The 27,045-nt window shown below is 47.6% G+C and overlaps 1 protein-coding gene across 1 annotated transcript; it reads right to left on the minus strand.

Moving 5' to 3' along the window:
• Nucleotides 1-6,562: 6,562 nt before the first annotated feature.
• On the minus strand, nucleotides 6,563-18,377 carry AQP8 (aquaporin 8). The gene is made up of 6 exons (XM_083712114.1): nucleotides 18,075-18,377; nucleotides 14,932-15,194; nucleotides 11,965-12,091; nucleotides 10,542-10,756; nucleotides 9,297-9,431; nucleotides 6,563-7,735 (listed from the first exon to the last, which is right to left on the minus strand). Exons 2-6 carry the CDS (start codon nucleotides 15,180-15,182, stop codon nucleotides 7,693-7,695), a joined length of 771 nt encoding a protein of 256 aa, XP_083568240.1. The 5' UTR covers nucleotides 15,183-15,194; nucleotides 18,075-18,377; the 3' UTR covers nucleotides 6,563-7,692.
• Between the last annotated feature and the right edge of the window lie 8,668 nt (nucleotides 18,378-27,045).

Consider the following 27,045-nt stretch of genomic DNA (forward strand, 5'->3'; position numbering starts at 1 on the left):
CAGAGGATAAGGCAGCCTGCCACATCTCTCAGTGCCTTTGGCTGATGTCAAGGTGCGTCTCTCCTCCAATGATGCAGCCTCGGGCGCACCCGCCCACTGGCCCATTGGGAGCAAGCCTTTCCCAACCTGGTGCCCTCCAGATGTTTTAGACTAGAGCTCCCACCAGTGCCTTGAGACAGCACAGCCTCTGGGATCTTGTGTTTCTACCTTCTTGCCAGTTTGGAATACAACGTCTTCCTTTTCATGTTCAGATACCCCGTGAACTCTGATTTCCTTTGAAGTGAATGGATGTTCTCTTTTAATCGAAATGCTGTGCTTGGGGGGTTCACAGCTTTTTTTTCTGCCCACGTGTTACTGCTTTGGCTTTCACTACTGATAACCAGAGGAATTAGATGAAAGACAACTTAAAGCACCTACCATGTGGGGGGGGGAGGCAGGGGGTAGTTTGGGATCCCCTGGAAGCTCTTTGGGTGATCTGCGGTGGATTGCAAAGGCATTCGGACTTCCAAGAGATCAGGCAGAGCAACGACGACAACAAAACGACTTTCCCCACCTAAATTATTGTTCTTGATTTATGCTGTTACATGCCACCTCTGATCTCCACTAGCAGTGCAAGAATCCAGGGAGTTTCAGCTGCTTAGCCAGGGGTTGGGTTTCCTTTCGTACAATGAGGCACAGCAGCTGTGGTGTCTTTATGATATAGGGTTTATTTATGGTTCGAATCCCCAAGACAGGGTGAGCTCCAACTGCTCTGTCCCAGCTCCTGCCAACCTAGCAGTTCGAAAGCACACCAGTGCAAGTAGATCAATAGGTACTGCTGCAGCAGGAAGATAAATGCACTCTGGTTTCCATCACAGTGTTCTGTTGTGCCAGAAGCGGTTAAGTCATGCTGGTCACATGACCTGGAAAGCTGTCTGTGGACAAATGCCGGCTCCCTTGGCCTGAAAGCGAGATGAGCGCCACAAGCCCATAGTTGCCTTTGACTGGACTTAACCATCCAGGGATCCTTTAGCTTTACCTTTTACTCATATATGCAACACGAGTCTAGATGGAGAGAGTGCAGAGCATTCACATCCCAAGATGGCACATCACCTTGGCTTCACTGGTAGCATCTCTCTCTGTCTTTCGTTAGGTTAATGGTTCAGCCATTCCGGTGATTACCTCTTGATGGTTCCTTTTTGATGGTTCTTCTGGCCAGGCATGGGAAAACTGGTTTCAACACCAGCCCCAGGTAGACCCAGGAATTTAGGGATTTGCTTTAATTCTAACCCTTTACTGAATCCAGAGATTTTAGAGGACTCTTGCCCTCCCCAAGTTATAACAATGCATTATTACATTGACACTCCACCTACTTTACTCCAAGCAACTCAGGGTGGCATAACATAGCTCTCCCCAAAGCCTTCATTTTAGCCATCGAACAGCCCTGTGGAGTAGGTCAGCCCTGTCAGGTTTCAGTGAGTTCCAGTCCTCCCCCCTCTCATGGCAGACAGCCAAGAAAGTAGAAAGGAAGCTCTTGCTGAGTCTTTATTCAATATTCACAGTGAGAGGCCTCTGTAGGTTAATGGCGTTGCTCCAACTGAGCTCCTCAATTCTTTGCTCTTCCACTTTCTATGCATGTCGGGTTCTGGGAGAAGCGGGGTCAGAAATACTCTCCAGTGATAGCGTGTCATCTGGCTGCTCTGTCTCTGTCTCCCCTTCTCTTCTCCCAACACCTCCCAACTCTTCTGTTCACCTGTCTCTGAGCTGTGACCATCCTCAAACCACTGCTGTAATTCAATACTCCCTTCCTCTTCTCTGGAAGCTTCAGGAGGAGGGGGGCGGTCTCCAAAATTCCTCCTCAGTCTCGCCCCCCTCAGTCCAGTCCCTGACATAGACTGGAAGAGAGACAGTGGCTGCCCCCCCCCCGACACCAGCTTCATTGGCCAAGTGGGGGGATTGGGACCCTGCTCCCCAAGTTCTAGCCCGACACTTTAACCACTACACCACACTGCTGAAATGCAGCTAGGTTTCCTAGAGTGGACTTCTGTGTGAAGGTAGTGAATGCTCAGCTGGCTCTGAAAACAATTCCCTGTGCTCAGAGGCACCCTGCTCTTTCATGATAACTTCCGCACCTGATTGGTGAGTCTTGAGGTTCTGGTTTAAAAGACAAAGTACAGTGGTACCTCGGGTTAAGAACTTAATTCGTTCTGGAGGTCCATTCTTAACCTGAAACTGTTCTTAACCTGAGGTACCACTTTAGCTAATGGGGCCTCTGCTGCTGCTGCTGTGCTGCTGCTGCACAATTTCTGTTCTCACCCTGAAGCAAAGTTCTTAACCCGAGGTACTATTTCTGGGTTAGCGGAGTCTGTAACCTGAAGTGTCTGTAACCCGAGGTACCACTGTAGACCCAAGAAGCCTAGAGTCTGTCCAGCACTGACCCTCAGGGGTCTTGAAGGTCTGTCATGCTGGGGGCAATCTTGTTTGCTTTGAGAGCATTGAAAGGATGAACTCTGCCTAGGGACAAAGTGAAGAGGGTCCTTCATCTCCCCTCTCATTTCTTTGCAATCCTAGTCTGGGGCTACCTGTCAAGAAATCGAGAGCTATTCCTTTGCGAGGGAGACGGGGGCAACCCTTTCCAGCACCAAGGACACACTGTGGGAAGATGCGAGCGAGCGATCTGGATGCGTTGCCATGGTGATGCTTTTAAAAATACTGTGCCAAAAAGACTCGGATTCTAGCCACGCTCCCTCCGGGATCCCCCTCAACCTGACGAGTGAGGGGTGGGAGGAGGAGAAAGGCCACATTAATGTATTTGGTCAACTGGATGAGGAAGCGTTTTTGTGCACACAAAAAAGCACGCAGATTGCTGCAATGCCAGTTTGGAGAGGTTGCGGCAATAACATCTAGGAGAACCTCCTGTCTTCACAGCGTCAGCTGTGCAGATGTTTGAGCTGGTGGCCTCAGTGCTGTCCTCAGCTGTGGAACAGAGGGGCATGGGGTCAGGATGGGGGGAGCCCTATGGGGAAAGAGGGAGGGAGGAAAGGGGGGGGGAGAGAGAGGTTTATCTCTCTGCCTTGGAGCAGGAAATCCACATGAACTCGTATCTCAGGAAACAGAGAGCTGACCAGTTTTCTGCCTTGAATGAGATAACATAGCCCGCTGCATGAGACAAGCTGCCCCATCCACCTAATGGTGGGACCTCTTCTCTGTGTGTGGACTGGTTCTTGCACATATGTTGGAAGCCAGCTGGACCTTGAGTGTAGCAAAGGCAGGCTATCCTGTGCTGGCCTGAGTTTGAATCTTACCTCAGGCATGGGTAGTGTTGAAAGAGCCCTGGACACCTGGTCTCACGGTCAAAAACATGATGGGGCTGTTTCCCCAAAAGGGCAGAGTGAAGGGCAAGCACTGTAGCCAAACTAAATTGGATATAAAAAGGGGTCTAACAACTTATATTCCCATGCTATACTGCTGCTTAAACTCTGTGACTGTTTTAAACTTTGCTGGGGACTCTCTCCCACTGGAATGTGAGCAGAGCCCTGTGTTTTGGAATCCAGGTATCTGGCTGATTCTTTTATTAATTACCCAACACATGGGTCACACAGATCTCATTTCCCCCCTCGCATAGATCTACATTGGGATCTGCTGCCCCTATGAATCCTGCCGCCTGAGGCATTCGCCTCACCTTGCCTGATGGGTGGGCTGGCCCTGTCTCAAGCAATAAACAACCCCAGGAGCAGCAGGCTTTTCTGGCGTCTGTTTCCCCAGGAAGAGAGGCAGAGAGAAGACCTCTTGCTATGATCTGTGGGCTAATGTATTTAATTGCCATAATCCAAATTGAGCAGGGAGAAGGAGCTGAGACACACAGAGACACAGGAAGTGAGACCCATGGACATGCAGTGTTTGCTGTCACACGTAACTCATTTTTTAAAATTTTAAAAAAACAAACCTCCAGAAAACCTTTCTCTAGATTCCCTCACCGATCCCGGGCCCCTTCTTTCCAACCAGATGTCTCTTTCTGGCTTCAACCCAGCTGCCAGCCTGCTTCTGCCCCAATCAGGCAGGATATTTTCCATAGCCAGTTGCCAGCAGCAGTCCAAGGCTGTCAAAGACCATTAAGGAAACAAACCTATCTATTAGCTAATCTGGATGAAAAGTCATCTCCTCATGAGACAACTCATTAGCTCTCTCCCTCTAGGTGATTATGGGGGGGGGGGTCTTAGGTGTGCCTCGCCCCCTTGGTAGTGTTAAGGTTCTGGGTAGGGAGAGAAATGTGCTCACATTGCATTTTAAGGCGAACCTTCGTAATTCACCCGTAAGCAAACGGAGAAAGAGCCGTGCTTTGAGATTAGCACTTTGAACTTTGTGAAACAGTTCTCCAAACAAAACTCGTGCACAGATATGCATAAACTCATGAAAACAATGTGCAAAACTACATTACATCTGGAGAAATTGTTTGAAAAAATGCTTAGGCTAGGCAAAGATGCATCGATTGGAAGAAATGGGCAGGTAAACGCAGGCAGATTTTCATGCAGACTTTCTTTTTAATGGAAGAAATGTCTTGGTCCTGGGCACCTTCCATTTGATCAGAACATCCCCCCCCCAAAACACTTTCTGTGTGAATGAAATCTGGGTAATTCCAGCCCAGGCAGTCTAAAAGCTGCACACACATCCCCTCACTTCCCCCCTTTTGCTTATTCAAAGAAACTCAGCTGCTTAGGTGAACTCGCTCTGCATTTGTTTGGAAGACATGAACAGGATGTGCATTTCTGGACTGCATTTATTTATTTATTCAGGCTTCTAAGTGGTTTACAAGTACAGGTAAATGGGGAGGGGGTTTCCTCCTTCATTTATCGATTTTTTCCCCCCACCCACACAAAGCTGTGATTGTGTAAATAAAATAAGCATAAGATGCAAGTTTCCTGTATATAAAAGAAATTCAGCAAGGGTAGAGCCAGGGCATCTGTTTTGAATACAACAGCTCTGCCTTGAAAGATGGGAAATGATGACCATCTCAAAGAGCCTCTGCCCATATCAGAAGTGCACTCTCCTCTTTGGTAAGCAGCCTAGGGTTTTCTATGTGCCCACCACTGCAGCTAGGGCCTCTCATGCCTTTAAACAGCCAGTTGGCCATTCAGCTGCTGAAACCTTTCTGCAACCTCCATCTCTTTACTTGGAAAAGCTGGACCTGTCAGACTGGTGCCTCTCAGGCAGTTGTGTAGGGCACACAAGAATTTTAGAGGCGTAATCTGGGAGCAACCATCGTCAGCCACCAGACAACTGGAACGAGGTCTCAGAGCTTGCCACTCAGAAAGTGGCACAATTTCAGGGCAACACGAACCCCAAGATCTTCTCCTGGCCTGTTGAAGGATTCACCAGTGTGGTGTAGTGGTTAAGAGCGGTAGTCTCGTAATCTGGTGAACTGGGTTCGCGTCTCTGCTCCTCCACCTGCAGCTGCTGGGTGACCTTGGGCCAGTCACACTTCTCTGAAGTCTCTCAGCCCCACTCACCTCACAGAGTGTTTGTTGTGGGGGAGGAAGGGAAAGGAGAATGTTAGCCGCTTTGAGACTCCTTCGGGTAGTGATAAAGCAGGATATCAAATCCAAAGTCCTCTTCTTCTTCTTCTTCTTCTTCTTCTTCTTCTTCTTCTTCTTCTTCTTCCATTGCACCTAAATGGTTCTGAGGACTGGCTCATTTTTGCCAGGGGAGGGGAGTATTTCTCCACCCCCATCTATGAGGCAAGTGTGCAACACTGGAAACAACAACCCACAGAAAGACAGGTTGCAGAATGACCCACGAGGAGGGTTGGAGTGGTGGGGCTGCTGCTCCCCTCTATCAGGCTGTTGCAAATCCAGATTTCTTCATCGATCCCATAGTGGTGCCTGATTTGCAATGGTCTCTCTCCCCTCCCCCCCCCCCCAGCCCTGGATTTCGGAAATCAATTAGCACTGTCACTGAGGATGATTTATAATCTGCACGCCTTGGGCTCTGCTTTGATTCACCTTATTAGGCTTACAGCTGCTGTTTCTGAGCAGCTCTTGGCAACCAGCGTGGAGGGAGGGTTGAAGTGCTTTGGGGAAGGACAGAGAGAGAAAGAGACGGGTCTCTGGGGAAATTGTTCCCTGTTGTGTCCTCCACAAATGTAATCTGCCCTCCAGGGAAGTGGAGAGACTGAGTCCCTGGAGGAGGAAAGCTAATAATAATAATAATAATAATAATAATAATAATAATAATAATAATTTATACCTCGCCCATCTGGCTGAGTTTCCCCAGCCACTCTGGGCAGCTCCCAATCAAGTTTTAAAAACAGTACAGCGTTAAATATTAAAAACTTCCCTGAAGAGATTTCTCCCTCTCTCTCAACTTCCTGACCATCAGGGCACCCTGATGCACCTGTAGTTCTCTTGTGTAAGGACAGAAGAGAACTTTGCCTCAGTTTCCATTTAAAAAGCAGACTCACCTGATTCGTACTTTGCAAAACAAGTTGTGAACAGAAAGGCAGCCATCCTTTGAAATTTGCACTTCTCCAAATTTTGCAAGCCAGCTCTCCGGCCAAGTCATGTGTACAAAAAAGGCATACACTTGATTCGAACTGATTTGTTGTATTTCATTCAAATGAATCTCAAAGCAGCTTACAAACAGTAACAACAATAACAATAACAAAACATACTGGAACATCACAAATACAACACAAATCATATGAAATGGTTAGCAAATCATCAATAAAGCAATATGCTTGAGTAAAGTGTGCATAGGGATGCATATAATAGGGAAAACAACATACAAAAAATGCACCGTATTGGGGGAAATCGCTCTGCAAAAATGTGTACATGAAGCAAAATTGCATACAAAACATGCTCGTTAGGAGAAATTCACACTAAAACGCTGGTGAATTTTCATAAGGACTTTTTTAAAAAAATGCAGAATGATTTGGAAATGCAAAGATCTGAATCTAAGACTGGAGAAACTGAGAGACACCAAAATGTACAGATTCAATTATCCCTTGAAATTTGCACCTCTCTGAATTTTGCAGTGCTGTTCTGTAGTGTACACAATAATGCATATGCTATATTACAGTGAAAACAAAACACAAAAAATATTATATATGGGGAAATTGCTTCCCGAAAATGTGTACAGTGGGGAAAATCCATACTAAAATTCGCACTGATCAATTTACACGAGGTCTTGTGCAAGCCCCAGTGGAATGAGGGTGAGCTGGGCTAGCAGATTCCCATGTGCTGCCCAAGAGCTCTAGGGTATTCCAGTGGAACTTGCCCAGGGGAGAGGCACCCTCTGGATCAATGAGGGCGCTGATGGTGTCTGTGTCCAATATCCTAACAGCGTTGAGAACATATGACTATAAGAAGTGCCCAGCTCCTGGGTCAGGCTGAAAGGGGCCACCCAGCCTAGCATCCTGGTCTCACTGTGACCGGCCGATGCAGACCCTGAGCCCAACAGCAGCAACTCTCTCTGCTTGGGTTTCCCTAGCAGCAATGCACGGAGAGAAGGAGCCCCCTTGCTTTAAATAGTAGAGAGCAGCACTCAACAGAACGGTCCAGGAGCCTGCCTGTCTCCTCCAGGTGGGGGCCGCCCAAGACTTTGGCCACGAAGGAAACGGGGAAGCAGAGGTTGAGAAGTGGAGGGTTGTTGGAGAGCTCTGGAGCAGCGGCCTGTTGATGTTGTGCTGCCCAGCGCTGGAGCCTGCTCAGAGGATGCTCATTTCAGGAAGATGCGGGTTTTCTTGTCCCCAATCAGAGTCCTGAAGGAACAAAAGGATGAACCAGTTAGAATCAGTACTTTGGAGGGGAGGGCATTCCTAGGCTCCATTTATAGCAGCTGGGGAGGATGGGTGACTCTAAACATAAGAATCTAAGAACAGGCTTCTGGGTCAGGTCAGTGGCCCAATGTCGTGGGCTGGCTGGATATAGAAGAGCGGTGGGAGAGACTGGTTGGGGAACCCCCAAGGGAACCCCCAGGGGAGGAAGGCTCAGAACCAGGGGGTTGGTGGTGGGATGACGATGAGTGGACAAAGGGGGAAGAGGTAGCAGACTGAGAGGAGATGTCGGAAATAGAAGAGGTAATGGTTTAGTGAGCGGGAAGAGTCTGTGGCAGAGAGCAGTCCTAAATGAGAAGCAGGAGTGAAGGCCTCAAGAGATAGAGATGAGGCAGACTGCTGAAGAAGCCAAGGAGTTTCCCCCTCCAAAGGGGGCCCATCTAGTCCAGCCTCTTGTTGTCACAGTGGCCAACCAGATACCTGGGGGAAACCAGCAAGTAGGATTTGAACACAGAGCACCCTCCCCTCATGTGGTTTCCAGCAATTGACATTCAGAAGCATTGCTTTGGCTTTGATTCAGGGGCCTGATGGGAGTTGCAGTTCAGCAACAGTTTCAACTTCTAAATGCCTACTGAAAACGTTTCTATTCTATCAGCAGGCAACTAAGAATACATCTTTCCATAACAGCGAGCTAATTTTCCCATTTTAACTTTTTTATATGATATTTATTGTCTGGTTTTATGTAGAATTGTAAAACGGCAAACTGCTCTGTTTTTTGTTTTTGTTTTAACAAAAGTCAGAGCATTTCATAAGTATGTTTATAAATTAAATTAAATACATCTGAAAGGCACCAGGTTGGGGATGGCTGGGCTGCATTGTGACTGTAGAATGGAACTCAGCAGTTCAGTGTAAACATGAGTGGCGCAATCTCTGGTGAAGTTGGGAGCATGACGTGGCCCCCAGTGAGTAGCTGGTGACATTGATTCAGAGGCCCCAAGCTCTGTGAGAGCCAGTATGGCATAATCAGAACAGGGTGGGACACCAGGGACTCAGCTACATTAGTCAAAAAATGCTTTGAATGCATTACAAACATGCAACACCAGATGGCACCAGAGAGCAAACAATTTTTTTCTATGCGATTTTTACATAGAATTTTTTTTTGTTACAACAATTTAATTTCTGGCTTATTTATAGCATTTTTTTCCTGTGTGTACATCCAACCCAGGGTTCAAATCCCCACTCTAGCATGGAACTCACTGGGTGTGACCTTGGGCCAGTCACCGCCCCTCAGCCTAGCCTACTTCACAGGCTTGTTGTGGGGATTAAATGAGGAGGGGGAGAACCATGAGCTCCTTGGGGGGGGGAAGGTGGGATATAAATGCTATTATTATTATTATTATTATTATTATTATTATTATTATTATTATTATTATCATCACCATCATTAAAGACCTGCACTCAACACAACAAGAGCTTTCCATCCACTCACATTCCCACCTCCCCCCCTCACTTTGGGAAATGGAACACACACACCCCATCTACCTACCTTATCAATGCACCAACAAGGAGTCCGGCCACCATAGGGCCGACCCAGTACACCCAGTGGTAGTCCCAGTAGTTGGCGACCAGTGCAGGGCCAAACGCTCTGGCTGGGTTCATGCAGCCTCCGGAAACACCTCCCCTGCATGGCGGGAAAAGAAAAGGAGCAGCCGTGTGTCAAAGGTCAATGCTGAGCAAACATCCCATAATATATCCCAAAGCCTCAGTGAAAGCAGAGCTGCCGTTTCCCAAGAGGGGGGCACATTTCAGGGCCGGGTGCGAGAGCTCTTTACCATTTGCCAACAACCATATGTGACGGGGAAGCTGCAGGATTTTATCCCTACACCCATCTGTCAGCGATAGATCAATCCTGGTGTCTGAAGCCCCTCTAAGTGTTTAAGCAAAAGCCTCATCTCTCACTAAAGATGGGGAGCAGGGCTGGTGGCTGAATAACCTTTTTTGCCTTGATAACTGTCCGTTCTGGTTAGCGGATGCAAGCAATTTAAGGAGACCCAACAGGCAATCTGCTGCTGGCTGTCAGGATTCGCATGAAGGACACTGGCCCTGAGCGTGTGGTGTCAGCACTGAGGCTGGCTTGAGAGCACAAAAGTGCGTAAGGAGCCCTGCTGGATCAGGCCAAAACAGTCCCGTCTAGTCCAGCCTCCTGCTTTCACAGTGGCCAAATACTCCTAAGAACCTCAGAATCAAGGTAGACTGCCTCTGGACCTGGAGGTTCCATAAGAAGAGCCTGGCTGCTGGATCAAACCGGGGGAGGCATCTAGTCCAGCACCCCATTCTTACAGTGGCCAAGCAGATGCCCCAATGGGAAGCCCATAAGCAAGGCCAGAGTGCAAGTCCCAGCAGCTAGGACTGAGCAGAATCCTGCCTCTGACAGTGGAGGGAAAACGCAGCCCTTGCTGATAGCTTTCCGCATTATCAACCAGGAACAGATCCAACCCTAAGTGTCTTTGCAAGGAATGTGAGCATTGAAATGCAGGTTGAGGAAACCATGTGCTGAATCTATCCAAACACACCTTATAGCTCATTCTCAAGCCAATTTTTCAGCGATGAATCAATCTGATGCTTTTTTATAAAAACAAATGCATTTGGGTATGTTCTTTTGAGAGGAGAATTGCACCTCAAAATTCAGTGTATTGTGAAATCCAAAGGATAATTACGTTCCAGTCCATGTATTAGTCTAGGAGGGATGAATTACATCAGCTCCCTTTGCAGGAATGCCAGCTAAACTCACCCTGCGAGGATGTCCGCCGTCACAGTGAAGCCGATACAGAAGGGAGCCAGGGGGGTCTTGGTCTTCTCGTTGATGGCCCCCATGCAGACTGTCATGACCAGGAACATGGTCATCACAATCTCACCCACCAGAGCTGCAGGGATTTGGTCATCCGAGGTGATGGAGGTGAACGCCCCTCCTGTGGCATTGTCGTACCTTTCCCAGACGGTCATCACCTGCAACAGATTTAGAGGTTTCCAAATTTAATTTCAGATGCACAGGGGATACAAAAGTAGATGTGGACATATTGGGTCCCCCCACACATGCACACATTTTAGTCCCATCATGTATGGCATGGACTCCGTCTCTAAGACCAGTTGGTTGTTTTTCATACCGTTGCCACTGGAAGTCCTTTGACAGTGGGGCAAACAACACGAGAAATGAAATACAGAACCATATTTCCAAATCTGCACTGATCCGTATACTGCGAAGCAGTTCTCCATACAACTGATGTTTGCAAAACTTACGCCTGGGAAATCCCGGACATGCCCTCTTTTGGGGAGCCAATATGACCATCTTGGGGAGGGGAATTTTCACATATGAAAGTAAATGTCCAGGATTTGGGGTTTTGCTTTTTAAAAATTTTGTATTGTTTTGGTGGGGCTCAGGCGGCCTGGGCTTGGGGAGGGTGTGAGCACAGGTGCAGGCATAGGCAACTTGGGCTCAGGCTCGGGTGTGGGTGGCTTGGACTTGGACTGCTCTGCATGCCACGGCTGCTGCCAGCCTGAGCTGGGGAAACAGGCATGTAGGCACAGCAGCGGCCCTGTGCACCTGCACCCATGTGCCTCATTCCCCAGCTCAGGCTGTCCTCTTTTTTGCTCTTCAAGATATGGCAACCCTACAAAACTGCACACATTAGGGGAAAGTATGCATAGAAGCTAAGACACTGGTGAAAATAACATGCATTATATACTACTTGCAAAAATGTGTGTCAAAACTGCATTGAAAATGTTTATTAGGAGAAAAATGTTTATTAGGAAAATGTTTATTAGGAGAAATTTGCAAGCAATTGCTGATGCATTTTCATGACAATTTTTCTTTTAAAAAAAAGAAATTCACAAATGGCTGCAGAAATCTGGAAAACAGAACTTCAAACTGGGAAAATGAGAAAGTGGGAGAAGCAAAACTGAAGGGTCCTTCCATCCTTAGCTGTGAGTCCTAAGCACACACCACCCCAGCTCCTGCTGCATTGACAGATATCATAATTGATGTTCTTTGGGCATTTTTCAGAGGGGCATGCTTGGGAGAATGACAGAGACCTGCCATCTGCTGCTGCCTCTGATTATGGCAATGCCATGCCATCCCAAGAAGCAAACCTTCACACATGGCCATTGACAGATGCTGTCCTTCCCCCTCCCCTATCCAGCCCCATAACCGATCATACCTTGGCCAGCCCGGCTCCGATGAGCCCACCACACAACTGGGAGATCCAGTAAGGAATGACCATCACCATGTTCAGCCCACCCACGAGCCAGGCCCCGAGGGAGACCGCAGGGTTATAATGGCCACCACTGTAGGGGGAGAGGAGAGAGAGCATTGTTAGAGGGCTCCTGAGAAAAAATAGTGTACTTCATGGGTAGGCAAATTAGGGCCCGGGGACCGGATCCGGCCCAATTGCTTTCTCAATCTGCCCCATGGACAGTCCAGGAATCAGCGTGTTTTTACAGGAGTAGAATGTGTCCTTTTATTTAAAATGCATCTCTGGGTTATTTGTGGGGCATAGGAATTCATTCATATATATTTTTCAAAATATAGTCCGACCCCCCCCCCCACAAGGTCTGAGGGACAATGGACCAGCCCCCTGCTGAAAAAGTTTGCTGACCCCTGAGGGGGGATGCCTGGCTTGACAGCAGTCCATGTGAAAAAGACCTAAGGGTCTTAGTAGACAAAAAGCTTACCAGTTTGCTGCAGCAGCAAACAAATCTCATGCTGTGCCCAAAGATATTTAGTGTCCAGATCAAGGGAAGTAATAAAAGGTAAAGGTACCCCTGCCCATAGGGGCCAGTCTTGACAGACTCTAGGGTTGTGTGCTCATCTCACTCTAGAGGCCGGGAGCCAGCACTGTTCACAGACACTTCCGGGTCACGTGGCCAGCGTGACAAAGCTGCTCTGGCGAACCGGCACCAGAGCAGCACACGGAAACACCGTTTACCTTTCCGCCATAAAGCAGTACCTATTTATCTACTTGTACTTAAGGGTGCTTTCGAACTGCTAGGTGGGCAGGAGCTGGGACCGAACGACGGGAGCTCACCCCGCCACGGGGATTCGAACCACCGACCATGCAATCAGCAAGTCCTAGGCGCTGAGGTTTTACCCACAGCGCCACCCGCATCCCCTAAGGGAAGTAATAGTACCACTCTATTCTGACTTGGTCAGACCCCATTTGAAATCCACTGCATCTAGCTCTGGGCACCACAGTTTAAGAAGGATATTCACAGGCTGGAATGTGCGCTGAGAAGGGCCCAATGGACAACCCCCCCCCCAACTTTGCTGCTCCTCTGAGATCACAGCACACTCTGCACATAACGTTATCATCACCAGCAGTTACTTCTGATAGGACATGAACAGTTTATAACCTGAGCTTTCACCTCCCCTGTTGTGAGGCCCAAGAATCATTTCTGCACTAAGTCCCTTCTGCACTGATGTTACCGACAAGCAGATAAAGAGGGAGGGAAAAACAGATCATAAACTACAGGTGACTAGGGTTTAGGGTTGCCATATTTCAAAAAGTAAAAGCTTTTGGGGGCGGACCTGAAAATGATTGAGCTTTTTAAAAAACAAACCCCAAAGTTATTGAGCGGGTTTTCCCCCCCGAACTGCCAAAAAAGTGATTTATTTATTTTTATTGACTTGCCTAAGATCCAGGACAAAATGCCACCTTTTGAAAATTCCCCCCAGATGTCAATTCTGCCTTTGAAATCCTGGCCATGTCCAGGGAAATCCGGACATATGGCAGCCCTACGTCCTGATTTAAAGGGACTTGTTTACTCCATTAATCAAGGAGAACAAAGTTTTAAGGGCAAATGTCCCTTGCGTCAAGAGGCCAAAAGATTAACCCTTTTTGGACCAATCACCCTACTGCCATTCCAGCTGGGGAGCTGGAGTTCGAATTGGAGACATTTGGAATATGACTGTCCCCATTCCCGAACGCAGCCTCACCTCAATCAGATTCAGAGGTGACCACAGACCCTTCCAAATTAGCTCCTGGCCTCCTATTGGGATTCATCGGTACCCAACCATCTCAAGTTTGCCTGATAGGCAACACTTCCTCTCCTCTCTGCTTAAGACCTTGGAGGCAGGGTTGAGCATCTTATTTTTTCATTTAAAAAAAAAGGATGCCTCTGAGCACATTCTGGACCCTAAGGATATCCTTTCAGTGTCAGAACTGTATTGAGTTCACAGAGCTTTCACACAAAAGTCCACTCTCCCTCTCACTTTCTTCATTTTAGCTGCCTCATTCAGGTAGGGAGAAATTTATTTTGTTGTTGCTGCTGTTCAGTGATGGCTTTCTATGTTCCTGTGTTCAAGATGGATCTGCTGAGAATCACCCAGAGATATGCCAGTAGATCCCGATTGGACGTCTGCCCCCCCTTTCCTTCCATCCCACAGCCAGAAGCTGGTTGCTGAAGGATGGCTTCCCACATCAGGGTCTGCAACCCCCTGAGAGATCTGTCTTGGCTCCTTTCAGTTAAGCTTCGCCTGGAAGGGGGGTAGGGGAAGAAGGAACGCCATCCCTGCTGCCATCTCAGGACATAGAAGTAAGAACAGAACCGTCCTCTCACTGGCAGGCTCAGGTTCCCACAGGGGCCAGACATTCAGCTCAGCTCACATTTAAGGGTGAAGCCACCTAATTCTCACTTTGTGAAACATTATATGAACAGAAGCACAGCGATCCTTCAAAAATTTTACCCTTCTCTGGATTTTGCAATGCATTTCTCCAGCCTAACAGTGTGTGTTCAGAAATGCACGACTGAAAGTGACATGAAAAATGCATTATATGACAGGAAATCACTTTTCCATTAGGCAAAATTGCAGGCAAATATGTGCATATTTGGATAGATTTGCCCTAAAATGCTGATGAATTGTCATGAGGTTTCCTTTTTAAATTGCAAACTGATAAGGAAATGTTAAGATTGGAAAAAGGATAAACAGAAATTGACACATCTCTCCATCCCTCCTTTCTCTCGCCACCCCACCCCAAAAAAGGTCTGGCTGGAGATGCCTAAGCCTTGCAAAAACTCCCAGAAGCCTTTGCAGGAACAGCCACCTTCCCTGGGAACTGATAGAACCCAAGAGTCCTGTTCCTGCCCCACTCCCCCTGCTGCAAGTCCACCTTCCCTCTTTCCTTCACCTGATGTTCCCCAAAACCGCAATGGTGAGCCCCAAGGCCAGTCCGTGCGCCAAGGCCGGCTGCAGCCTCCCGGTGCCATCCGTGTTCTCGATGACCGATGCACAGCCAATGAAGATGAAGAAGGCCGACCCCACCAGCTCTCCAATGCAAGGCTGGGCGTACTGCTCAAACCAGTGAGGCTGCGGGGGGCTGCTTTTGCCCTCTAAATCCAGCTCCTTGACGGACATCCGGCCAAACTCCACATCTGTCATGCCTGGGCAAATCTGGAAGACAAGAGCCAGGCTTTGGTGACCAGCCAGCACTGGTGAGCCCTCCCAGGTCAGCTGAACGGAGGTTGACCCTGGTATGTGACACAATGAAGACTTAAATCCAAATGCCACTGTATGTGCTTTTCCCATGGGGCACTCTGTTCTGGACTCGGGGCAAGGACTTGGCAAGGCTGCATCCCCATTGTTCCCTCTCTGGCTCCCACCACACAGGAGAGCTGGCCTTCCGCAAGGGAGAGGGAAACTTAGTCACCCTCCTCTTAATAATAGGGCACAACAATTGCCTCCATTGATAAGGCCAAGGTCCATCTGGCCCTGCATTCCGTTTCTTCAGAGCAGCCAAGCCAGAGTTTCGGGAAATGAGCAAGAGGAGTTGCTTTCTATCATGTCAGCCCCTTGATGCATTGAGCTCAGAACTGTCTGCATTGATAGGAAGAAACTCTACAGGGTTTCAGGCAGGGGACATTCCTACCTGGAGATGGTAAAGGGACCCCTGACCATTAGGTCCAGTCATGGACAACTCTGGGGTTGCGGCGCTCATCTCGCTTTATTGGCCAAGGGAGCCGGCGTACAGCTTCTGGGTCATGTGGCCAGCATGACTAAGCTGCTTCTGGTGAACCAGAGCAGCGCACGGAAACTCCATTTACCTTCCCGCCGGAGTGGTACCTATTGATCTACTTGCACTTTGACGTGCTTTTGAACTGCTAGGTGGGCAGGAGCAGGGACCAAGCAACGGGAGCTCACCCTGTCACGGGGATTCGAACCACCGACCTTCTGACTGGCAAGTCCTAGGCTCTGTGGTTTAACCCACAGCACCACCCGCGTCCCTTTTGGAGATGCCATTAGCAGCTATTAAAGCTGACACCTTCTGCACGCAAAGCAGAGGCTCTGCCTGCTACAGCCCTTCCCCTAAATGAAAATCAAGATTCCAGTCCTCATGTTTCTGTCTTATACAGAGCAAGACCGCTGGTCCACTTGGCTCAGGATTGTCAACCCTGACTGACAGCAGCTCTCCAGGGTTTCAGGCCGGGGACAGTCCCAATTCTACTTGGAGGTGCCATCATGGAATGAACTTGAGACCTTCTGCATAAAAAGCAGGGTCTCTGTCACTGAACTACACTTCCCAAGGCTATCAGATTCACACATGCACATTGAAGCTGTGGAGGAAGGCTTAGGGGAGCGCCACTGGTTTGGTTGCACCGGGCACAGAGCCTCAGCAACATTGCAGCTCTGATTTACAATGGCGCAAGGCGGAAGGGCGCCAAATTTCGGTGTCACACAGGACACCACTGAAATTTGAGACGGCAAGATTTGCCACTGGTCTCACTTGCTCTCCACGCTTGCCATTGCCAGCAGCTTGAACTCAGAGACATGCTGCCTCCAAAAGAGGAGGCAGAACATGGCCATCATGGATAGCAGTCACTGATTGCCTTATCTTGCATGGATTTCTCCAATCCCCTTTTAAGGTCGATGGCCATCGCTACATCTTCTGGGAGTGAATTCCTAAGAACATAAGAAGAGCCTGTTGCATCAAGCGAAAGGCATATCTAGTTCAGCATCTCACTGTCAGGAGGTCCTACACACGAGTAGGAGTCCAGCAGAGACACATGCCCGACTGGCATGTTCTCTCCCTCCTGGTTGGTCGTTCGGGAGATTCAAAATCTTTCTCCAGCCCAAACATCACAGTGAATGATACCTAAGGGGCATCAGTACACTTCAGGATCAGCACAGTATAGGCAGTCAGCGTTCAGAGTAAGTAGCGCAGCAATTTGGCTAAACTAACATTCTTAACCCGAAACTGTTCTTAACCTGAGGTACCACTTTAACTAATGGGGCCTCCCGCTGCTGCTGCGCTGTCGCCACGCGATTTCTGTTCTCATCCTGAAGCAAAGTTCTTAACCCAAGGTACTATTTCTGGGTTAGCAGAGTCCATAGCTGTCAACTTTTCCCTTTTCTTGTGTGGAATCCTATTCGGAATAAGGGAATTTCCCTTTTAAAAAGGGAAACGTTGACAGCTATGGCGGAGTCTGTAACCTGAAACGTCTGTAACCTGAAGCATCTGTAACCCGAGGTACCACTGTATTTACATACACACACTTGGAGCATCATTCCACACTTAGGTACTATTTGCTGTGATGTTTGGGCTGGAGAAAGATTTTGAATCTCTCAAACAACCGACCAGGAGGGAGAGAACATGCCAGCTGGGCATGTGTCTCTACTGGACTCCTACTCACGTGTAGGACCTCCTTACACTCACGGTGGCTGGCCAGATGCCCCAAAGGGATGCCCACAGGCAGGATCCGAGCACAAGAGCAGCTCTCTACCACTGTGGCTCCCAGCAACTAGCTTTTGGAAGCATTGCTGCTTCCAACTATGGAGGCAGAGCATAGCCATCATGTCTATTAGCCATTGTTAGCCCTCTCCATGAATTTGTCCAAAACTTTTTTAAAGCCATCCAAGTTGGTGACCACCCCTGCCTCCTGTGGGAGGGAGTTCCACAGTTTAACTGTACACTAAGGTGTGATGCAAATCTAACAATACAGTGGTACCTCAGGTTACAGACGCTTCAGGTTACAGACTCCACTAACCCAGAAATAGTACCTCGGGTTAAGAACTTTGCTTCAGGGGCGGCAGTGGGAGGCCCCATTAGCTAAAGTGGTGCTTCAGGTTAAAAACAATTTCAGGTTAACAACGGACCTCCAGAACGAATTAAGTTCTTAACCTGAGGTACCACTGTAAATTAATGGGGGGGGGGAGAGACTTCCTATACTCTCCAACAAGCCCTCTCTAACATTTCCATCCATTCCCAAGGCAAAAGGTTTGGAGAGGGAATTCCTGCCTCCCCCCTTCCCCATCCATCTACTGTTGCTCACTTACCAGCTCCAACTATTCCAGCTGTCTGTTCCTGAAAGAGAGAGCAGAGATGCCTGCTTAGCCACCAGCAATTCCTTTCTGCAGAATGGTTCTGTTTCCTCAGCACCAAAGGCTTTACTATCCCCGTAAAATATTGGCACACTCCCTGCTTGACCTGTGGTATAAAAGAAGTGTAAAATAAACAAAAGAAAAAGGTGTGGGTGGGGTGAGTGGAAGGGATTTGTGCAGTTAAAAAAATGCAGTAAAAGTCATTGAGTGTGTTTCAGCTGACAGAGAAATAACAGCTATTTATCTGGATGGTTCTATGGTTCAAGGATTTGTTTTGCGGGCCTGAGCCAAGTCTGGTTGCCTGCCTGGACTGAAGTGCAGAGTGCAAAACCCATGGCGCCACAAGGGGGAAGGGGAGGGGAGGAAACAGATCCTCCTCAGAGCATAGGCACTTTCCCTGCAGTTGCGATCTCTCTACACGTGTGGAGGAGAGAGTGCTCCTGTGAACGTGCAGAGTGTAATCACCGGTGCCTTTCATCAACAACTAGTAAAGCCTCACCCAGGCCACCTACCAGGAACTACCAGGTGATGCCCTAGAGCCTGTTCACACTGTCGCGGAATGTGCAGAGTATTACTAAGGAACAGTGCCCCTGAGCATGTACAGAGGGTCTTTCATTATGCACCATCAGTCAGTCTTTGGGGAAGGAGGACTGGAGGAAGCTGGGCATCTATGGGATGGAAATTGCCTGTAAAGTTTTGTTTTGTTTTTTTAAGCCTTGCTGGAAATGTCAGTGTGGTGAGCAGAAATTGCTGTTAGGCATTAGGAACGGAACTGAAAAACAAAATAGTTATGTACAATGTTATGTCATTATTGCGGCCTTGGCCAATCTGGCAGCCTCCACATTGTACAGATCTCTATAATGCGGCCTTTGCCAGACTGGTGCTGGCTAGACCTGATGGAAGTTGTAGTCCAAAATGACTACAACTCCCATCAAGCCCAGCCAGCACCACGCTGGCAAGGCTGCCTTATGGAGATCTGTACAGTGGGTCAGAATATAGAGGACTGCAAGCAGCTCTGGTCTCAGACAAGGGACCTCTTGCCCTCTAGCATGGCTCAGTGGCCTTACTGGAACCGTGAAGGTATCTTTAGTTAATATAATAATACAGTGGTACCTCTGAATGCGAACGAGATCCGTTCCGGAGCCCCGTTCGCATCCTGAAGCAAACGCAACCCGCGTCTGCGTGTCTGTGCGTGCACGGGTCATGATTCACCGCTTCCACGCATGCGTGTGATGTCATTTTCAGCGTCTGCACATGCGCAAGCGGCGAAATCCGGAAGTAACGCATTCCGTTACTTCTGGGTCGCTTCAGAGCATAACCTGAAAACGCTCAACCTGCAGCATATTTAACCCGAGGTATGACTGTAATTTATTATTTATACCCTGCCCATCTGGCTGGGTTTCCCCAGCCACTCTGGGCGGCTTGCAACAAAATATTAAAATACAGTGGTCTGTTAAACATTAAAAGCTTCCCTAAACAGGGCTGCCTTCAGATGTCTTCTAAAAGTCTGGTAGTTGTTCTTATATTTGACATCTGGTGGGAGGGTGTTCAACAGGGCGGGTGCCACTACCGAGAAGGCCCTCTGCCTGGTTCCCTGTAACTTGGCTTCTCGCAGTGAGGGAACCGCCAGAAGGCCCTCAGCACTGGACCTCAGTTAACGGGCAGAATGATGGGGGTGGAGATGCTCCTTCAGGTATACTGGACCGAAGCCATTTAGGGCTTTAAAGGTCAGCACCAACACTTTGAATTGTGCTCGGAAACGTACTGGGAGCCAATGTAGATCTTTCAAGACCGGTGTTATGTGGTCTTGGTGGCCACTCCCAGTCACCAGTCTAGCTGCCGCATTCTGGATTAATTGTAGTTTCTGGGTCACCTTCAAAGGTAGCCCCACTACCTTTCGTAAATGCAGTCCTACAGCTTAAAGGTGATAAAAGACTTAAATGCCTCAGAAAATAATAAAAAGTACCTAAACAGTATGTGCAGAGGGACTGAGTTAACCTGGATGGAGAGATGTATGACAAAACCTCCTCGTCTTTGGCACAGCTAGAATAAAGGCCACTGCAGAAAGGTAATGGTCTCATCCATTGGCCCACCCAACTTTTTACTCTGGGCCTGCCCACCACTGGAATGAGGCCCTCCAGTCATTTCCCTGGAAAGGAATGTGGCCCTTCGGTTGAGAAAAGGTTCCCTTATGCCCGCCCTAGGACATCTCAGCCAACTGATCTTTTATTTGTTTTGTTTAATCAGAAAGGCATGGATTGCAAAAGCACCATGAATATTATCAGGCTTCAAAGACACAGAGATCAAAGCACGCAACTCCTAAGATATGGAAATAACCCAGCATCCAATTACAAAAGTGTGGAGATTCTAGTACTCAATTAAATCAGTGTATTCTCATTATGAAACACATCATTTGTTTTTGTTTATGTAATAAATTTCTATCCCACACCTTCAACAGCTACAATCCCCAGGGTGGCAAGCAGTTTAAAAAATACAAAAAGATAAAATCTAAAAACATGTTATAATTAATTACAATAAAAATATCATCCTACGAACGGCAGAAAGCAAATCACAGCAGCTGTCGTAAATGCAGTCCTACAGCTTAAAGGTGATAAAAGACTTAAATGCCTCAGAAAATAAGAAAAAGTACCTAAACGGTATGTGCAGAGGGATTGAGTGAACATCCTTGGCAAGGGTACCTCAAAGAGATAATTTGGGAAGAGTGAATCTGCCCAGTTTAGTTTCCCAAATTCAGTTTTGCACATTTCGCAGCAATTTGCAAATTTCTTCTCTTTAAATCCTCGCAGAAATTTGTTAGTATTTTAGTTCAAATCCTTCCCAACAGACACATTTTTTGCGTACACATTTGATTCATATACACACATTTTTGCAAGCAATTTCCCCCGATAGAATGCATTTTTGTATGCTATTTTCTCTAACGCATGCATTTTATATGCACGCTTCCCTCCAATAGGTTTTTTTTTATTTTTTTTACATTATTTAGTTGGAGGACTGCTCTGCAAAATTCAGTGAGAAGTTTTTTAGTTTCCAAGTAAAATGCAAACAAAAACCAAATCTCTCCCCCCATCCTTATCTACAACCCAAAAGATAACCACCCGTCACAGAAGTTGGGGGCATTTTGCGTGCAGCCTCCCATACACGTCTCACTAGCTGGGCAAGGTCTGTGCAGGACAAGATGGTGTAGCGAATTAATCATTATTAACACAGTACCTGAACTATCTTTAAGCCTCCCAGTGGACAGAGATTAAGGTGCTAGAAGCAATTGCTTAAAGCATCTTTCCCCAACCTGGAGCCCTGCAAATGCTTTGGATCCGAACTCCCAGAGCCAGTCAGGATAGCTGTGCGTCCATCAAACCTGGCACCACACAACTGTGCTGGCTGGGACTGATGGCAGTTGTTGTCCAAAACATCTGGAGGTCACAGGCTGGGGGAGTCTGGCTTAAGCGACACCAATCAATTCACCGGTCGGGCTCAGTTCTTGGACTTAACAGCAGGGCTTTCAGGACGGAGAGGAAATCTCAGGTTCTGGTGCCTGCAATAAAGTTAGTAAGTCTTACACAGGATTTTCAGCTCAAAGGAAATAAGTCTGCAGTGCTGAGAGAAGTTAATTACCCTTCGCTAGTTCTTCTGAACCTGGAAAAAGAGGACGCTTTGCTGGTGCAAGTGATTCTAGCGGTGTAGTTGCAACTCCTCATTGATGAGACACTGCTCCACGACAGCCCCCTCCAAAAGATGCCTTTTTATCCTCCTTTGGAGGCTGGGGAGAGGTCTTGCCCTCCTTGGTGCTCATTGGCTGGTGGACAAGTAAGAGTTCTTGGCCTGCTCCTCCCTCCAGTATCTGACAAGTGGTGCTAGTCTATTGCATACCCCCATTTTCCTCTGGAGGGGAGGAGGACTTCAGAGGTAGGTGTTGTAATCTCAGTACCAACAGCCAGCATCTTCGGGCAGTTGTTAGGGCTCTCACATCCTCCTGATAGGTTCACCAGCACCAAGGCTTTGCCTTGGCCCCTTGCAGCAGGTGACTGGGTTTCTAAGCCATCATTTGAAAGGCCCAAAGTGTCCCAGAGAGACACAGTGTCAGGCATTGTGGGAAATTGAGATGGTGGACTGGAGGCTAAGTCGCCACTGCTGCAGTGATGTGTATGGCCCAGGAAGTCCACTAAAGTAGGCAAGAGCCTGCCAGGGGGTATCTTGTCCAGGACCCCCTCAAACCCAGAGCCAGCCCTGTATGTACTATATATCATTGATTTGTTTTGCTCTTCAGCCAACAAAAGGCTCCCAGAGTGGCTAACAGATCACTAAAAAAGGAAGAGAGGGGCATTTTTAAAAGACACAACAGAAAATGAAACTGGATTGGGATGGAGGAGGAAATGAACAAACTCAGGAACAAGTTCATAATATTAATTTCATTTATTAAATTTGTATACTGGCCTTCATCTGAAGGTCACTGGGCAGTTCACAATATGACGCATCTTATTAATTTGGTCACCCAGAAACGTTATGCAGTTTCTTGGTATACTGTGGGATCCATTTTGTCTGGCTAGATCCATTTTTACTTGGAAATGGATATAAGGTGAGAGAAATCCAAACAATGGGGAAACTGGAGCACACCAGGAGAGAGGAAGCAAAATAATTTGCCAGGCAAAAGTGGGCGGTTGATACCCAACAGAGAAGAAGACCCAGCCTGGAGGGTTGCCACTCAAGATCACCTAACAGCCTCAGGAAACACCTGGACTGGGCCTGAAATTGGCCTACCAGCCCTGCCCTCCAAAAGTGGCCTAAGGATGGTTTGGTTTGAACCGCGCCCATCGGTCCATCACCTGATACTATGTGGCATCAGGGACAGGACAAGTAAATGGCAGGAAGAACAAGAACACACACACCACTTCAGTGCCCTCCCGATTCTTCTTTTCCAGTGGCTGGCATAGGAGTTGACACTCTTGGACCTGACACTTTTCCCCATTGCTCAGTGAGAACCAAATTCAAAATGTGCTGAAATAAAGCTGGAGAGAAAGACTAGAAGACCCTTTTGTGTTCCTTCCAACTCTACAATTCTATGGTTCTGTTAAACCCTTTCTCATTCAAACCACAGCTGCAAAGGAAGATGGTCGTGCTGGCCCAAGGGGCTGCTGGGAGTTGTAGTGCAATGCATCTGGAGGGCACCAGGTTGTCGTTCTTAGCTGGGAACATTCTGTTCCAACTTCCTGTGTCTCTTCAGCTATCCCTCTGAACTTGCACAGGAGATTCTCATTTCCCGAAATTTAGGAATGCCCATTTGCTGTTGAGTCCTTGAATTAAGATACTGGGCTTTGTCTTTTCCTTGCCTCAATTGATCATTAGCCAGACAGAAGCATCCTCATCACGTTTTTATGTTCAAGAGAGCTCAGAAGGGCTTACTCTCAAGGGCTGCACACGCATGCAAGGTTTTTTGAAGTGTGATGTCAGCATCCTCAAAATGTCATCCCCTCCCCTGCCTCAATTTAATCTGGATTTGCCATTCCCGTACTTCATTTTGTTTGTTTTTTTACTGAGTTTTCCACAGAAACAGCAAATCCGGATTAAATGAGGAAACAATATGAGACAGCATTTTAATGAGCACAACATCTTTTGGACAAGGTGTGAGATACATAAGCAGAAGCAGCATGGAATGTGCAATCAGCTGTCTTGTGGAAATCCCCAAAATACAAACAGATGTGTATAAAAAAGGCAAATGAGGAAAGATTGGGAAAGAAGTATGCGCAAAGTTTTGGACAAACAAATGTTTAAACCAGTGGTTCTCAAACTTTTTCCGGCCACTGTCTGCTTGGTTCCATAAACTCATCCCCAGTGCCCTTACCCTATACCTCAAAAAACATTATTCAGAATAGTGGTTTGCACAATCCACTAAGGAAGACAGTAGCACAATAAAATTCAAAACAGTAACAATTAGTTGCATATTTATCCAAAATCCAATTAAAGCTATTTAGTTTAATTCAGCAAAACTGATTAAATTTATCCAGCAATGCCAGCTCTTCAAAGTCTGATAGCCATTTGCACCTCCAGCCTGCCATCTCTTCCCTCTTAGTGCCCCCTAAGTAATCCCCCTCCCCCTGGGCGGCAGTACCGCCCACTTTGGAACCCGCTACAGTGATACCTCAGTTTTCGAATGCAATCCGTTCCAGAAGACCATTCGCCTTCCAAAACATTCAAAAACTGAAGCATGCATTTTTGGAAGCATTTACGGCTTCCAAGAAGTGTTTGAAAACTGAAGCAGTTACTTCTGGGTTTTCGGCATTCGAAAACCAAAAGGTTCAACTTCCAAGACGATCAAAAACTGAGGCACCACTGTGTTTTAAACAGCTAAGCACAATGTTTTTGAGCTGCTCAGAAGTGCTGACAGGGCCTTGCTCTTGTGAGTCTAACTATGGACGGGTGAAGAAATTTGATTTAAACAATTGAAGCAATATTCAAACTCAAAGACAGCCATCTTTCAACATTTGCATTTCTCTGACATTCTCAGTGCAATTCTCCAGCCCAGTAATGCGTATAGAAATGTATGTATTAAGGTTAAAGGGTGCACGAAAATCCATCTATTTGTGAAAATAACACACAAAAGTGTGTGATATTAGGGGGAAATTGTATGACACATATGTGAACATTAGTCAAAACTGCACACAAAATTTAGTAAGAGAAATTTGCACTAGGGTGCTGGTGAATTTTCATGGGGACCTTCACTAAAAAACAACTGATGTGGAAATGGGAAGAATGGATTGAAGGAACAAAAAACTAAATAAATTGAAATTGAGGGATTCACTTATTCCTGGTACTGGTGACCTGCAAGATGTCCAGACTTGCCCCAGTACTCAGTCTCTGACAGTGGCAAGCAAAAGACTCCAGAAATAGAAACTGATTACATGTCATTACACATTAATTTGTTGCAATGCACAAAGCGTGTGCGTGTGTGAATATAATTAAAAGACTTGCCCAAAAAAATTTCACGTGCCAAAACTAATAATCACAGGAAGCCAGCAATTAAAGGTCTCCTTGGAGGGAGGATGGGAACTATTAAGGGCACAATTAAGAGAAGCGCTTCAAGTGGCAGCAACAGGCTGCCTGCAATCAGGGATCCTGCCTCTCTGCTTGAAAAGGAGCAAGTGAGGAAGCTTCTCTTACTTTTGTATAGGAGGCTGAATGGGGGGCTTCCCTCCTGCTTAATCCAGAAGCTGCAGGTAGTGCAGAATGCTGCTGCACTATTGCGGACAGCAATGAGGTTTTGTCACCTGTGCTCAGATCTGCACTGATTGCAGATTTGCTACTGGGTCAGGTTGAAGGCGTTACTATTAGTATATAAAACCCTTAAGAACTTGGAACCAGTAGACCTTCAAGATCGCCTTCCCTACATGTCGGCGGGGTGGGTGGTGGGGAGGGCAGAGGGCATGTTTGCAGGTGGGAGGCCAATCTGTTTGGGACCCCCTCAACATTGGGGGTGCTCTGCCCCTGCCCACAAATATTGAAGGGGCCAAAGTCCCTTCTATCCCCTATAGTTGGCGCCCCTGCAGATTCCCCAAAGAACCTATTCAACAGAGCACAGCTGTGAAATTCCTCACTACAGAATGGGGGCAATGGAAACAGATAAAAAAGTCTGGACAAATTGCAGAGGAGACATCTTTTCCTGGCTGCTAGCCAGAGTAGTCCCATGAACAGTGGTACGTCTGGTTGCGAACGGGATCCGTTCCGGAGGCCCGTTCGCAACGTGAAAAGAACGCAACTCGCAGCGGCGTGTCTGTGCACGCACGGGTTGTGATTCGCCACTTCTGTGTATGCGTGTGATGCCATTTTGTGCATCTGCGCATGCGTGAGCAGCGAAACCTGGAAGTAACCCTTTCCGGTACTTCTGGGTCGCCGCAGGACGTAACCTGAAAGAGCGTAACACGAAGCGGACTTAACATGGGGTATGACTGTAAGCCCTGCAAACAGAGTTGGTCTGCTCTGAAGAGCAGGTTCTGAAGTCAAACAAGAAGAGGGGACCATGCCTTGCACACCCAGTTTGGGGGCTTCCCAAAGCCATCTAGCTGGCCACAGCAAAAGCAGGATGCTTGACTGATAATGTCCTGCAGCAACAACTCGCAGAGTTTACTTGTTTGTTGTGTATCTGTCCTGAACACAGTACCAGTGGCTTTCGCTGGATACGGCAGGGGTAGGGATGTTGCTGAACAAAAACTTTTATCACCCCTGGCCATCGGCCATGCCTGCTGGGGCTGATGGGAGTTGTAGTTCAGCAACATCTGCAGGACCAAAGGTCCCCCACTCCTGCGAGAGAGTAACGGAAGAAGTGAATTCAGCAGAGAGACGTGATAGGGTGTAGCATTCAGAGTGGCCTGCTGTGACACTGCAGTGCATCACAGTCGGGGGGGGGGGCTGTGCTGTTGACACAGTGGCTAGAGAGAGCTCTTTGGGGGTGCAGTGAGCAGGGGGTGGCCCTTGGACCTGGAATGCCAATCCTTTGGTCCTTCCGTTGTGTGATCAATCATTCATCGGGCTTTATTTCTGTGTTGGGTAATTAAGAGGCCTTGTTTATAGCTGCTGTCGGCTAAAGGTAAAGAAGCCTGCAGATGTTTTTATTATGTTTTCCCAAGGCTCCAGGGATGGCGAGGAAATTTCCACTGGCTCATCTTAGCACAGACTGTCACACAGGTTGCATGAGACAGCCACGGGGAACCAGGGTCCTTCAGGTAAGGAGGAGGAGGAGAGCTTAGCTGGTGCGCTTTCTCCTCAACCAGCTCATTCTTCAGAGCAGAAGGCCAGCATGGAGGTTAAGTGAGCTTGCAGATGATGCTAAGCTTTAAAGTTGAGTGCAATCCCCCAAAAGCACACCATATGCTTGTGGAGTGCACCTCACCCCAGCTCAGCAAATTCAGCGCTCCCT

Source organism: Podarcis gaigeae (genome assembly GCF_964106915.1).
Source record: "Podarcis gaigeae genome assembly, chromosome: 14".
NCBI classification, from domain to species: Eukaryota; Metazoa; Chordata; class Lepidosauria; order Squamata; family Lacertidae; genus Podarcis; species Podarcis gaigeae.

Bases quoted from the DNA above. Each gene is read 5' to 3' on its own strand.
- AQP8 (XM_083712114.1), bottom strand. From the start codon at position 15,182: ATGACAGATGTGGAGTTTGGCCGGATGTCCGTCAAGGAGCTGGATTTA. The intron at 12,092-14,931 runs GTGAAGGAAAGA...CTCCCCCTACAG, and splicing joins GCGGTTTTGGGGAACATCAG to TGGTGGCCATTATAACCCTG. The intron at 7,736-9,296 runs GTAGGTAGATGG...TTGTTCCTTCAG, and splicing joins CTTGTTGGTGCATTGATAAG to GACTCTGATTGGGGACAAGA.